The following is a 13449-nucleotide window of genomic DNA, read 5'->3' on the forward strand; positions in this document are numbered from 1 at the left end:
AATTTTGCACGCCCAATTTTTCAGTTTTTTATTTGTTAAAAAAGTTTGAAATATCCAATAAATGTCGTTCCACTTCATGATTGTGTCCCACTTGTTGTTGATTCTTCACAAAAAAATACAGTTTTATATCTTTATGTTTGAAGCGTGAAATGTGGCAAAAGGTCGCAAAGTTCAAGGGGGCCGAATACTTTCGCAAGGCACTGTATATGAACATTTCCTAAAAAAAAAGGTGACATTTTGTACTGTTGCTCAAATCCCAAAATACTGGAGTAAAGAGACATTTTAAATTGTGGCTTCACTGTCCAAATACATATGGTGTTGACTGTAGTATCACACAACATATCAAGTACCCCAGTGGATGAAACGAATCTGTTTTACAGATCCCATCCATTCACAGAGATGGATCATTACTCCCCCCCCCCCCCCCCATCTCTGTGAATGGATGGGATCTGTAAAACAGATCAGTTTCATGCCCCCCTCTCTGGGCTAACATGCTGAACACATAGAACCCCACCACACTATACTCCCAACTTCAGAAGGCGGCATCAGAGAGAGTGCTTCAGAACGTCAAACACCTTCAGGGCAGACTCGATACAGCCGTCGAAATTGGAATGCGTGAAGCCGTCGCCCCCACACACCAACAGAGGCTGGGACAGCAGTGTCATCTGCCCCGGGCAGTCGGCCACCGAGCTCCTCACCTAATTAGTCGAGAAAGAGGGGGGTAGAGAGTTAGGGGGGGTGGGGGACTCTGGATAATTTTGAATTATTACCGATATTGAAATTCTCAGGAAAATATGAATCTCTACACTATTTGCCACATATCTATTCACATAGATGTAGTAGAATGAGAATTGAGAGAATTATTTGTTTGTACTACAATTATCCTATTACCCTTTTACAGGGGCTGAGTCACTGTCTTACTGGTGCTCTTCCATGCCGTCCCTAGGAGGGGTGCGTCACTTGAGTGGGTTGAGTCACTGACGTGATCTTCCTGTCTGGGTTGGCACCCCCCCTTGGGTTGTGCCGTGGGGGAGATCTTTGTGGGCTATACTCGGCCTGGTCTCAGGATGGTAAGTTGGTGGTTGAAGATATCCCTCTAGTGGTGTGGGGGCTGTGCTTTGGCAAAGTGGGTGGGGTTATATCCTGCCTGTTTGGCCCTGTCCGGGGGGGTCTCATCAGATGAGGCCACAGTGTCTCCTGACCCCTCCTGTCTCAGCATCCAGTATTTATGCTTCAGTAGTTTATGTGTCGGGGGGCTAGGGTCAGTCTGTTATATCTGGAGTACTTCTCCTGTCTTATCTGGTGTCCTGTGTGAATTTAAGTATGCTCTCTCTAATTCTCTCTTTCTCTCTCTCTCTCTCTCTCTCTCTCTCTCTCGGAGGACCTGAGCCCCAGGACCATGCCTCAGGACTACCTGGCATGATGACTCCTTGCTGTCCCCAGTTCACCTGGCCGTGCTGCTGCTCCAGTTTCAACTGTTCTGCCTGCGGCTATGGAACCCTGACCTGTTCACCGGACGTGCTACCTGTCCCAGAACTGCTGTTTTCAACTCTCTAGAGACAACAGGAGCGGTATAGATACTGAATGATCGGCTATGAAAAGCCAACTGACATTTACTCCTGAGGTGCTGACTTGTTGCACCCTCAACAACTACTGTGATTATTGTTATTTGACCATGCTGGTCATTTATGAACATTTGAACATCTTGGCCATGTTCTGTTATAATCTCCACCCGGCACAGCCAGAAGAGGACTGGCCACCCCTCAGACTGGTTCCTCTCTAGGTTTCGGCCATTCTAGGGAGTTTTTTCTAGCCACCGTGCTTCTACACCTGTATTGCTTGCTGTTTGGGGCTTTTAGGCTGGGTTTCTGTACAGCACTGAGATATCAGCTGATGTAAGAAGGGCTATATAAATAAATCTGATTTGATCCTGAAATCCCCAGTCTTTTCTAACAGTCTGTGTTCAGGGTAGGTCTATACATGGTGAGATACAATGGAGACTGCTGGAGGGGAGGACAATTCATAATAATGTTTGGAACGGAGCGAATGGCACCAAAATGCATGGAAAACATGCGGTTGATTTATTTGATACCATTCCACTAATTCCCCTCCAGTCATTACCATGAGCCCATCCTCCCCAATTAAGGTACCACCAACCACCTGTGGGATAGTACAGCTCAAGCCAGAAAAATGCACTGTCTTTGGCTAGACGAGCAGATATGAAATCAGCCTCGCAGCCAACTGTCTTCCTCATGTTTCAAGCCTGAATGCCGAGAGTTCAGTGTGTTAATGATTTGGGAGTGTAAACACACAAGTCTGTGTACGTGTCATAGCAAGGGCCATTTTTTAGAGGCTTCTGCTGGCCTGCACTGAGGTACACTGCCCCTCACCGCTAAGGGTAAGGAAATAGTATCCATTTCCTGCTGGGGCTTTTAATAGCCTACTACTGTGCTCTGATATCAACCCCCACTCTCCACCTCCCTCCCTCCATCCCCACTCCTCTCCAAAAATTAAATATTGTGTTTGCCCATGCATTTCTGAATGGTAATCACCATGTAAATCAATTGATAAGCATTCTTGTTGAAATCTAGCAATGGACAAATTGTTTGGTTTACTCTAGTGGTAAGTTGATACAGCGGGCCTGAGCTCTGCTGTCTCCATATACAGTGTGAGGCTGATTTTCCAGAGCAAAGAGCACGGAGTGAAGGAGGAGGGAGGTTTTGGACATTAAGATAAAATGCCCCAATATAAACACGTTTTATAGCAAGGAAAGCATGAGATTCTAGCAGCTGAGAATATGTTTCATGGCCAGGTCGCAGTTGTAAATGAGAACTTGTCCTCAACTGGCCTACCTGGTTAAATAAAGGTGAAATAAATAACTTAAGTATCTAAAGAGAAAGCAACCTATAACCTACATCTAAGAAACAGTTAACTACTATGTGTGTTAGGATAAATCATTTCCTCAAGTTAATAAATATATATATTTTACACTTCTCATTTAGAAGTCGCTCTTATCCATTTTCGTACTGGTCCCCCGTGGGAATCGAACCCACAACCCTGGTGTTGCAAGCGCCATGCTCTACCAACTGAGTCACACATGTTCCTCGTTCTCACAATGGCCTTTGCTAGAATGTCTGCTTGTGTATTTGACAGGGAGCTGATGTGTGTATGGTATGAGTGTGTGTGTATGAGTGCGTGTTTATTTCAGTACAAATGTGCATGTGTTCTACCATGGCCCGTCCAGTTCCAGTGGGCCTTGGCCCATGCTCTGGCACTCCCAGTGATGTGCCTCCCACACAGATGTTCTGTGGCCTCTGACCCCCAGCCCAGTCCAGCCTCGCAGAGTGTGTGTGAGTGTGTTGGAGAGGGAGAGAGAAAGAGTGATAGAAAGAGCGAGATAAAAAGCATGAGAGAGAGAGCTAGCGAGAGAAAGCAAGCGAGAGAAAGAAAGAGAGAATGATAGATCACGATAGAGTGAGAGAGAATGAAACCGAGAGAGAGGGAGAGAGAATGAGAGAAAGAGCAAGCGAAAGAGAGAGAAAGAGAGCACGAGAGACAAAGAAAGAGCGAGAGAGAAAGAGCGAGAGAAAGAAAGAGCAAGAAAAAGAAAGCGAGAGAAGAGTGAAAAAGAGCACGACAGAGAGAATGAAACCGAGAAAGAAAGTAGGAGAGAGAGAATGAGAGAGAAAGAGGGAGGGAGAGAGACATGTTCTTGTTCGACTTCAGTAATTAAAGCTATAGTGTCTGGTCCAAGAAGCTCAGAAATTCAGGGAAACATCACAGTAAGTAAACAGGACATTGGAGCTACTTGAAAAATTAACACCGTGTCCAACCAGTCTCCATTCACTATACTCATGTAGTTTATACACAAGCAGGGAAATGTAATGAATGCACTGAAGTTTAATAGGGTTTGATCGTGATAGATACAGCATGTCAATCCTCTACGTTGACTTTCTTTCCGTGCATCGTGACAGGCCTGAAGTAGAAACAGTTATTTTCTCTCAAAGGAGTAATGAAGACAAACCTCTTGACAGTCTACTTTCTCTTCTCTCAAAGAAGGAATGCGGTAAAACTCCTGACCGAGTAACCCCGCTCACCTGCGAGTATCTCCACTTCTGGCATTTGATGCTGTCGGGCTGTGGCAGGCCGGGCAGCAGCTTGTTCAGCTCCTCCAGGATGAGAGGCTCCACCTGCTCCTTTGCCTCCTCCAGGTGTTTGATACCAAAGGGAACACTGGTGTGAACCACCATGGAGGTACCGCACTCAGGGGATTCTGCACAGAAAGAAAGCACAGTTCAGAACCATACCACCATGGATGGACTAACTCTGCTGACTTTGAACAGCACCACACAGGTATAGCTAAGAACACAGTGCAGTTACGTTTACAATGTAGGACAGTAGAAGTATCAATAATTTAAAAATATATATTTTAAGACATGTTTTGGCCACACTGATCATCAGAAACAACTTCTAAGACAGTGAACTCTTAAATCTCACAGCTGAACAGTAAAAGAAATATGAAATATAAATCCAAAACCCCTACTGAATGTGTCCTCAATAGTGGGTCATGAGAAGATTCATTTTCATAAAGAACTAAGTACTCAGATTTAAACAGCTGGATATGGAAATAGCTAAGATGTTGAATGGAACCGAAAATCATCGTTGGCATCAAGATCGTTCCCCTAATCTGACAGCGGAATTCTTTGATAGGATTCTGACTCCAGGAAAAAGGAAAAAAAGCACTTCCTTATCTCTGTCCTGATGTTTAATTAAGAGTTGCATGCCAATACCAAACGGGGGTCAAAACTGTGCACGCCGCCGACAACATACGTCATGGCTTTTTAATGAAACAGACTCCTGTACCCAGAATCCCCTGTTTCTGCTTAACTAATATGACCAGCTTGATTTGTAATGCAAATGTCTCCCTCAGTCAGAGGTTGATGTGTGTTGCATGTACAGGTACTGCCAAAAAGGTAACGCCAATGTAAAGTGTCTTGAAGCTGTTCTGGCCACCACGAGACAGAATAGCTTCAATGCGTCTTTGCATAGATTCTACAAGTGCCTGGAACTCTATTGGAGGGATGCGACGCCATAATTTGGTGTTTTGTTGGTGGCGGAAAACGCAGTCTCAGGCACCGCTCCAGAATCTCCCATTAGTGTTCAATTGAGTTGAGATCTGGTGACTGAGGTTGGCGTATGGTTTACATCGTTTTCATGCTGATCAACCACTCGTACCCTGTGGATGGGGGCTTTGTCATCCTACCATAGCCATGGTATCCAAAATAATGGCCTGCCCAGTATTTTTATACATGACCCTAAGAATCATGGGATGTTAATTGCTTAATTACCTCAAGAACCACACCTTTGTAGAAGCACCTGGTTTCAATAGACTTTGTAACCCTCATTTCCTCAAGTGTTTCCTTTATTTTGGCAGTTACCAAAAACACAACATGCAGGTAACTGTACACACAACCGAAAGGCTTGTCGTCTGCTGTGGATCCGGCTGTGTGATGGTGACATCATGCAGGGAATGGACACAGTAAGGTCCTGTTTCTAATGACAGACAGACAACAAGCACAGACAGGCAGGGCTCTGACTCATAAAGGACGCTTTGCGTTGATTTATCGCGGCTGTACGTCGTGAAGTCATCTCTCTGATGAAATTGTCTTAAAACCATATTTAAAACTGATTGCGGAGAACAATAGTTTACCACAGCAAATAAACACGATTGACTTGCCGGAGCGGGGACACAGAGTTACCAGAAGGTCAATAATCTCCTCCTGCTCGGTTAATTTTTTAAAAAAGCGGCAGACACATGTCGTGTGACTGAGCGTACACACAAACACAGCCAGCTGTTTTTTTTTGGAGCTAAACTGGAGATGCTAAACTGACTTGTGGGAAACTAGGGAGCTGGGGATGCTAACTGTGGGGTCACAGAGACTCTACAGCACACATTCACTGGGGTCTAACTTTTGTCCAGTGGGCCATTCTGGGTTGGCTCATGGGTAAGAGAGACACTCTAACCAGTGTTTGGCATCACTGTGCCCAGGCAAAGGGCCAGCTAGAGAGAGAAAATGAGAGCGGGAGAGAAAGAGGAAGACAAAGAGAAAGAGGTGCGAAACCCAAACAGCGTATCCTGTGTGGAGGATATTTGTTGTCATGGTGACTGAACCCACAGATGACTGTTTCACCCTGATCACTTGAGATGTGTCATTCCTGGAAGTGAGCTTTTGCATCTGCTGTTCTCCTCCAACAAAAAAATTCCGTTCAGATGGAGAGGGCAGAAATGGAGACAGAGACCATGTTAATATGACAGGGTTCTCCAACCCTGTTCCTGGAAAGCTACCCTCCTGTAGGTTTTCAATCCAACCCCAGTTGTAACTATCAAATCAATTTTTATGGTCACAAACATATGTAGCAGATGTTATTGCGGGTCTAGCAAAATGCTTGTGTTCTTAGCTCCAACAGTGCAGTAGTATCTAACAATACACACATCTAAAAAGTAAAATAATGGAATTAAGAAATATTAGGACGGGCAATGTCGGAGTCCGGAATGTAATGGGATGTATAGACAATATGGACAGTATAAAGAGTAAAAAATGTAGTATATCTGACGAATAGTATATGTACAGCGATTGTTAAATAGGATAGGCCTCGACAAGAAAACAGTATAGAAGAATGATGTGGGTGAAACAGTACTGTATGTAAATATGATTAAAGTGACCAGTGTTCCATGACTATGTACATAGGGCAGCAGCCTCTAAGGTGCAGGGTAGAATAACTGGGTGGTAGCCGCCTAGTAACAGTGTCTAAGTTCAGGGCAGGGTACCGGGCTGAGCCTGGCTAGTGGTGACTATTTAAAACAGTCAGATGGCCTGGAGACAGAAGCTGTTTTTCAGTCTCTCGGTCCCAGCTTTTATGCACCTGTACTGCCTTGCCTTCTGGATGGTAGAGGGGTTAACAGGCCGTGGCTCGGGTGGCTGAGGTCCTTGATCTTCTTGGCCTTCCTGTGACACCGGGTGCTGTAGACGTCGGGCAGACTGCACCACCCTCTGGAGAGCCCTACAGTTGCGGACGTTACAGTTGTCGTACCAGGCGGTGGTACAGCCCGACAAGATGCTCTCAATGGTGCATCTGTAGAAGTTTGTGAAGGTCTTAGGGGCCAAGCCAAATTTCTTCAGCCTCCTGAGGTTGGAGGCTGTTGCGCCTTCTTCACCACACTGTCTGAGTGGGTGGACCGTTTCAGAATGTCAGTGATGTGTACATAGAGGAACTTAAGGACCTTCTCCACTGTGGCCCCGTCGATGTGGATGGGGGAGTGCTCCCTCTTACGGCCTCCTGAAGTCCACGATCAGCTCCGTCCTACAGGACGGTATCTCTGTAGGAACCTACAGGACGGTATCTCTGTAGGAATGGTGTTAGGCGAGCCCTGTTATAATATGTAGGATATGACACAGAGGAGATGGACAGTAGTATATGGCATATGGCCATATGGTATATGGCACCACTAAAAGGTGTTTGAGTAGCTGGTATTAAGAGCTCACAATCAGTTATTGGTTGTTTTATACGTAAGTAGGTAGAGGCTGGCACCAACTCTGCTTCCGAGGTAGAAGCAAGAGACTACAACGTTCACCAGGTAGAGCAATTTGGCAACTAAGTTATGCAGTGTGCAATTTGCATTGGTTAACTTACCTTTATATGACACAGGGGGCCCATTGTCCTGTCCTGTGACCTGACACCTGTTCCCCTGGTCACAGCAAGTGCCCCGTTTTAGACCACTGCAGAGAGTTGGAGAGACACTCCACAGCTATTCCTTAAAGCGCCTCTCCTGCTCTCTGCATTCACAAGCTTTCAAAGGGCCATTCAGAAATAATCTGAGAGAAGTTTGCTTGCACACTACTACCCTGCTTAATCAGGCGGGAAGTGAGCTGGGAACTGGCGGGTTGATGGTATCAAACCCATTGCCTACAGTAGTGACCTTGAGCAAGCTCCCCGGACACCCAGTGTGGCAGCCCCCCACAACTCTACAAAAACCTGGATACAGTGAGTTCGGAAAGTATTCAGACCCCATTACTTTTTCCACATTGTTACCTTACAACCGTATTCTAAAATGGATTAAATAGTTTTTTCCCTGATCAAGCTACACACAATGCCTCATAATGACAAAGCAAAATTATTTTTGCTAATTTATATAAAAAAAGAAATACTGAAATATCACATCTACATAAGTATTCAGACCCTTAACTCAGTACTTGAAGCACCTTTACTCAGTACTTGAAGCACTCAGTACTTGAAGCACCTTTGGCAGTGATTACAGCTTTGAGTCTCTTGGGTATGACACCACAAACTTGGCACAGCTGTATTTGGGGAGTTTCTCCCCTTCTCTGCAGATCCTCAAGCTCTGTCAGGTTGGTTAGGGAATGTCGCTGCACAGCTATTTTCTGGTGTCTCTCCAGAGATGTTCCATTGGGTTCAAGTCCGGGCTCTGGCTGAGCCACTCAAAGACATTTGGAGACTTGTCCCTAAGCCACTCCTACGTTGTCTTGGCTGTGTGCTATGGGTTGTTGTCCTGATGGAAGGTGAACCTTTGCCCCAGTCTGATGTCCTGAGCACTCTAGAGTAGGTTTAAATCAAGGATCTCTCTGTTCTTTGCTCTGTTCATCTATCCCTCAATCCTGACTAGTCTCCCAGTCCCTGCTGCTGAAAGACATCCCCACAGCATGATGCTGCCACTACCACGCTTCATGGTAGGGATGGTGCCAGGTTTCCTCCAGACGTGAGAGCTTAGCATTCAGGCCAAAGAGTTGAATCTTGGTTTCATCAGACCAGAGAATCTTGTTTCTCATAGTCCTTTAGGTGACTTTTGGAAAACTCCAAGCTGGTTGTCTTGTGCCTTTTACTGAGGAGTGGCTTCCGTCTGGCCATGCTATAGTACCATAAAAGCCTGATTGGTGGAGGGCTGCAGAGACGATTGTCCTTGTGGAAGGTTCTCCCATATCCACAGAGAAACTCTGGAGCTCTGCCAGAGTGACAATGGGGTTCTTGGTCACCTTCTTGACCAAGGCCCTTTTTCTCCGATTGCTCAGTTTGTCCGGGCGGCAAGCTCTAGGAAGAGTCTTGGTGGTTCCAAATGTCCATTTAAGAATGATGGAGGCCTTGGGGACCTTCAATGCTGCAGAATCCTGTTTCGGAGCTCTAAGGACAGTTCCTTCGACCTCATGGCTTGGTGTTTGCTCTGACATGGGTTGTCAACTGTGGGAGCTTATATAGACATGTGTTTGCCTTCCCAAATCATGCCCAATCAACTGAATTTAGCACAGGTGGACTCCAATCAAGTTGTAGAAACATCTCAAGGATGATCAATGGAAACAGGACATGAGCACCTGAGTGCAATTTTAAGTCTCATAGCAAAGGCTCTGAATAGTTATGTAAATGTATTTTTTTCATCATTTAAAAAAATACATTTCTTAAAAATGCAAAAACCTGTTTTCATTTTGTTATTATGTGGTATTGTGATGTCATTATAGGGTATTGTGTATAGATTGATTAAATACATTGACGAGGACCATTTTAGAATAAGGCTGTAAATGTGGAAAAAGTCATGTATGTGTATGTTTGTGTGTCTTTAGGAGGGGTTGGGCTAAAAATCTAAATGTACATTTCGGTTGGACCTTGTGTGGAATTGACCAATGAAGTGATCGTTATCTTAATACCCCCCCGTACCATGAGACATCCATGTCTTCATCACTGGAAAAGACAAAAAGGTTGAGTTTGATATCATTTAAAAGCTTCAAAACATGGCTGTGAAACAAGGTAAACATTTCTGTAAACAATGTAACAAAAAAACATTAACCTTGAACATCAATTACCTAAAAAAACGTTTAAAAAAATGGATACATTTTTATATAATCTGAGGTGTTTGTGTCGTGCCCACCATTGTTTGAGACACAGCATACTTTGAATATAGGGTGGGTGTCATGTTTTGGCTGATAAAAGTACTCAAATAGGGAATTTTGAGTTTCAAAATGGTAGCACAAAGATGGTTGGAAGTCCACAAAAAAAAAAAAATACTGTCAATCTTCCATAGGAAACCTATTGAAATCAAAGACACAGATAACGAAATATACATTCCTATTTAAGTTGGCATTCGCCAGTGGCTGGACCAGAAATCCACCTTTGTGGTAGTAATTGTGAGATAAAACTTCAATTCAAATAACATTTCAATGATGTACCAACTAAATGATACTGGTCTGAAAGTAGATTTCAATTCTATGAATTCTATTTCTATGATTGAAATGACACCCACCCTTTATTCAAGAGTATGCTGTGTCTTAACCGATGGCGGGCACCACAAACACCTCAGATTATGTGAAATAGGGTATAAACTACATATGTATAACAAAAAATAAATAAATATATATAGAAAAGGGCATTTAAAATTATTTATTTTTAATTGATAAGGATTTTAAAAAATACACATTTTATACAAACTTTTTTTCAAGGAATTACAAAATACTTTGACAACACTGTAAGAATTGAAATGATATAAAACTCAACCGTTTCTATTTTCCAGTGAGGAAGACATGGATGTCTCATGGTATGGTAGGGTATGCAACATGGGTCAACTTTAAGCACCTTTATCCCCTGAATGTTTTGGCATTCAGGTCCAAAAAGTCACTTCATGAACACTTCTATAAATGGGCAAATATGTATGGAAAATGTTTGTTTTTTTTGTCTACTATTCTTGTGGGGACTTCTGGTCCCCACAAGTATAGTTAAACATGTCCACACACACACACACAAATACATATATTTCTCTCTCTGAAACACACACACACAAACCCCTCCAGGTGTGATATAAGACGATGTTGTTCCTTCTTATAGCAGGCGAGAGGCAGTGGTTTTGTAGCAGAAATCAGAGCTGTTAATGAAGGCTGGTACATGTGTGTTTGCAGAAGCCTGACCTCAGGGTCTGTGCTCCCCTGCTCAGCGTCTAATGCATCTCCCTCCTGTGTTCAATCAGTAATGAAACCTGACTACCAATGGACTGACTGGGCAAGCCCAGCACTCGGCGAGCCAATCAAATAATTAGGACTATGGAGGGTCTCCCCCCAGCATCATCAAAAAAGGTTGAGTTTGAATGAAACCGTCACAACTTGTATATTGGGATTTTGAATACACACAAAATGCAGCTTCATAGTCCAGGAAGAATCCAGTGGACTGAAGGCATAAGCTGGCATGGAAAGTTACATGCCTGCTGAACAGTGGTACTCAATTAGAGAGACATTCTGACGCATGCCTTCCAGAGAGGGAGAAAGAGAAGCAGAAAAGCAAACAGAAAGAGAGAGAGTCCGACAGAGAGAAAAAGAGAATGAGTCAGACAGACAGTGGTAGCACTGACCTAAATTGGCTTTTTATCGCCAATGGCGATGAAGCAAATATATATCTTTTTTTAATTGATTAGGTATTTAAAAAAAAATCTGATTAATGCATAGCGGGGTAGGGTGAGAGGAGGCAGAGAGAGAGAGACAGAGACATGGCAGAGAGAGAGGGAGAGAGAGAGACAAAGAGACAGACACACAGAGAGACATGGCAGCAATAACATGGTAGCACTGACCTAAATTGCGCTTTTTATCGTCAATGGCGATGAAACGAATGCAGGGATTATTGGAGATGTACTTGGCGGCCCAGGGGACGTCGATGTGAGCCTGGGCTTTGTAGAAGAGGCCCAGCGCATAGCGCGACGAATAGCTCACCGCCTCAAGCTGCTGCCGCTGACTCTTCTTTAGCACTGCAGCATAGAGAAACAGAGGGACAATGTCAGGGTCTATACGCCTGTTAACATGCCAGTATCAGGTAGCCTAACCTGGACACACACAACCTACACTTACAATGAATACCACTGAGGTGATGGGACTGTGTACCAAAGTCTAGGTTCCAGTCAAGCTAACATTTCCCAGTATCAGGCTTCACTCATTCATCCCCACGGAGCCCTCAACGGGACATTAATGGCTCTACACAGTAGTCTACGAAACAGATCCGACAGAGGTTCGTTTGCATGGCTCTCCACATAGTCAGATTGCGTAGACTGTGAAACCACTGTGGAGCGCCCTTCAGATGACATAGATTACATTTTCTTAAACGGATTTGATCCAAGCAGGTTTACAGCAGCGACATTAATGCAATCTTGAAAAAATAATTAAAATACTCTGCACGTTAGGCTCCAGTTATGATATGAATTATATTGTAACTTGACCCATATAAAAGCATGTCTAATGAGGTGCTCAGAGTATGATCATTGAGCAAGCATTCAGTCTACTGAGGCAAGATAGCTACCGCCTATCAGACCACATGCATAAGATTGGGTGCAACTAAACTAACATCCATTATTGCAAAGACTGAGTGGAGGGCGAAAAGAGGTTCTCTCCTTAGTTTATTTATAAGGGTTTGGATTTTTTATTTTTTTTAAATGCTGTTTCGTCTGGAACATCTGTTGTTTATTGGCCTCTGAAGCGTCAGCTTGGCCGTGCTTTAGTTATTTAGGGCCCCAGAGTGTAGAGCATATACAGGTCAAAGGTCAACGCTGTGGATTCTAATGCATTTTTCTACTAGACATGTTGGAAAGAAAGTCTTCTCATTGAGGCCAACAGTGGGTCCTAAGAAAAAGCAGCAAGTTAACTAACCCTATGGTTAGTCTCTGGACGGTCTCTTGAGGCGATTCCAGGAGAGCAGAGTCAATATGGTGGGTAGAACGATGTCTCACTAAAGTTTACGTATGACCGCTTGTGCGACATAACCGTTTCTGAATCCGGACGACTTACAACAGGTCAATAGAAAATATATATTTTTAACTGCAAACAAGATTTACCATGAAAGTAAAACAGGGACAAAAGAGATGAAACATGAGTGAGGCTTACAAAGCCCACGAGCACAAGTCATGTTAACATATTGCATAGTGCAAATAACAAGCACCACATCTGTACGCTTAACATCCCAGTGACAAAAGCTATTAAATCGACAGAAAGAAAAATGATCTGCCCAGTAGTCCCAATGCTGTAGTTTCACTACTGCACGGAACACTTGTAAATGGTCATCTAATTATCGCCACACCGAGCTGACGATGGGGGAATATGACAGTGCCAGTCACAAGGTCACATGACTTTCCCAGGATATGGATCCTTTTCTCATTATCTGTGTCATCCAGGAACATCTGGCCCAGATTAGGCCCATGTAAATGTGGCTCTTGGTACGACCGGGCAATCTGCTGCAGCATCGCACAAACGCCCGGCCGGCGCACACGCACAAAAAGGGGATAATGCAAAACCACTATCTATGAGGCTTTCTGTTTCTCATGGATATTAAGCAAGCCCATTGGTAGCTGCTGTTTAAAGATGTCAGACACAGGCAGGGTGGGAACCAATCTAGTCAAAATATACAATTTAAGACAGA

General features: G+C 44.0%; 1 protein-coding gene across 3 annotated transcripts in view; it reads right to left on the reverse strand.

Annotated features, from left to right (window-relative positions):
• Window positions 1–233: 233 nt before the first annotated feature.
• Window positions 234–13449, reverse strand: part of rnls (renalase, FAD-dependent amine oxidase) — a 43250-nt gene continuing 30034 nt past the window's right edge. For 2 of the 3 annotated variants that reach the window (XM_021564781.2, XM_021564779.2), the window contains exons 5-7: window positions 11618–11791; window positions 4098–4273; window positions 234–698 (exon numbers count right to left, since the gene is read on the reverse strand). In XM_021564781.2, coding sequence (XP_021420456.2) covers window positions 546–698; window positions 4098–4273; window positions 11618–11791 — 503 coding nt within the window. In that variant the 3' untranslated portion in view covers window positions 234–545. The remainder of the gene's footprint in view (window positions 699–4097; window positions 4274–11617; window positions 11792–13449) is intronic. The other variant, XR_005036444.1, reaches the window with a different exon arrangement.

Source organism: Oncorhynchus mykiss, chromosome 16, assembly GCF_013265735.2.
Source record: "Oncorhynchus mykiss isolate Arlee chromosome 16, USDA_OmykA_1.1, whole genome shotgun sequence".
NCBI lineage: Eukaryota > Metazoa > Chordata > Actinopteri > Salmoniformes > Salmonidae > Oncorhynchus > Oncorhynchus mykiss.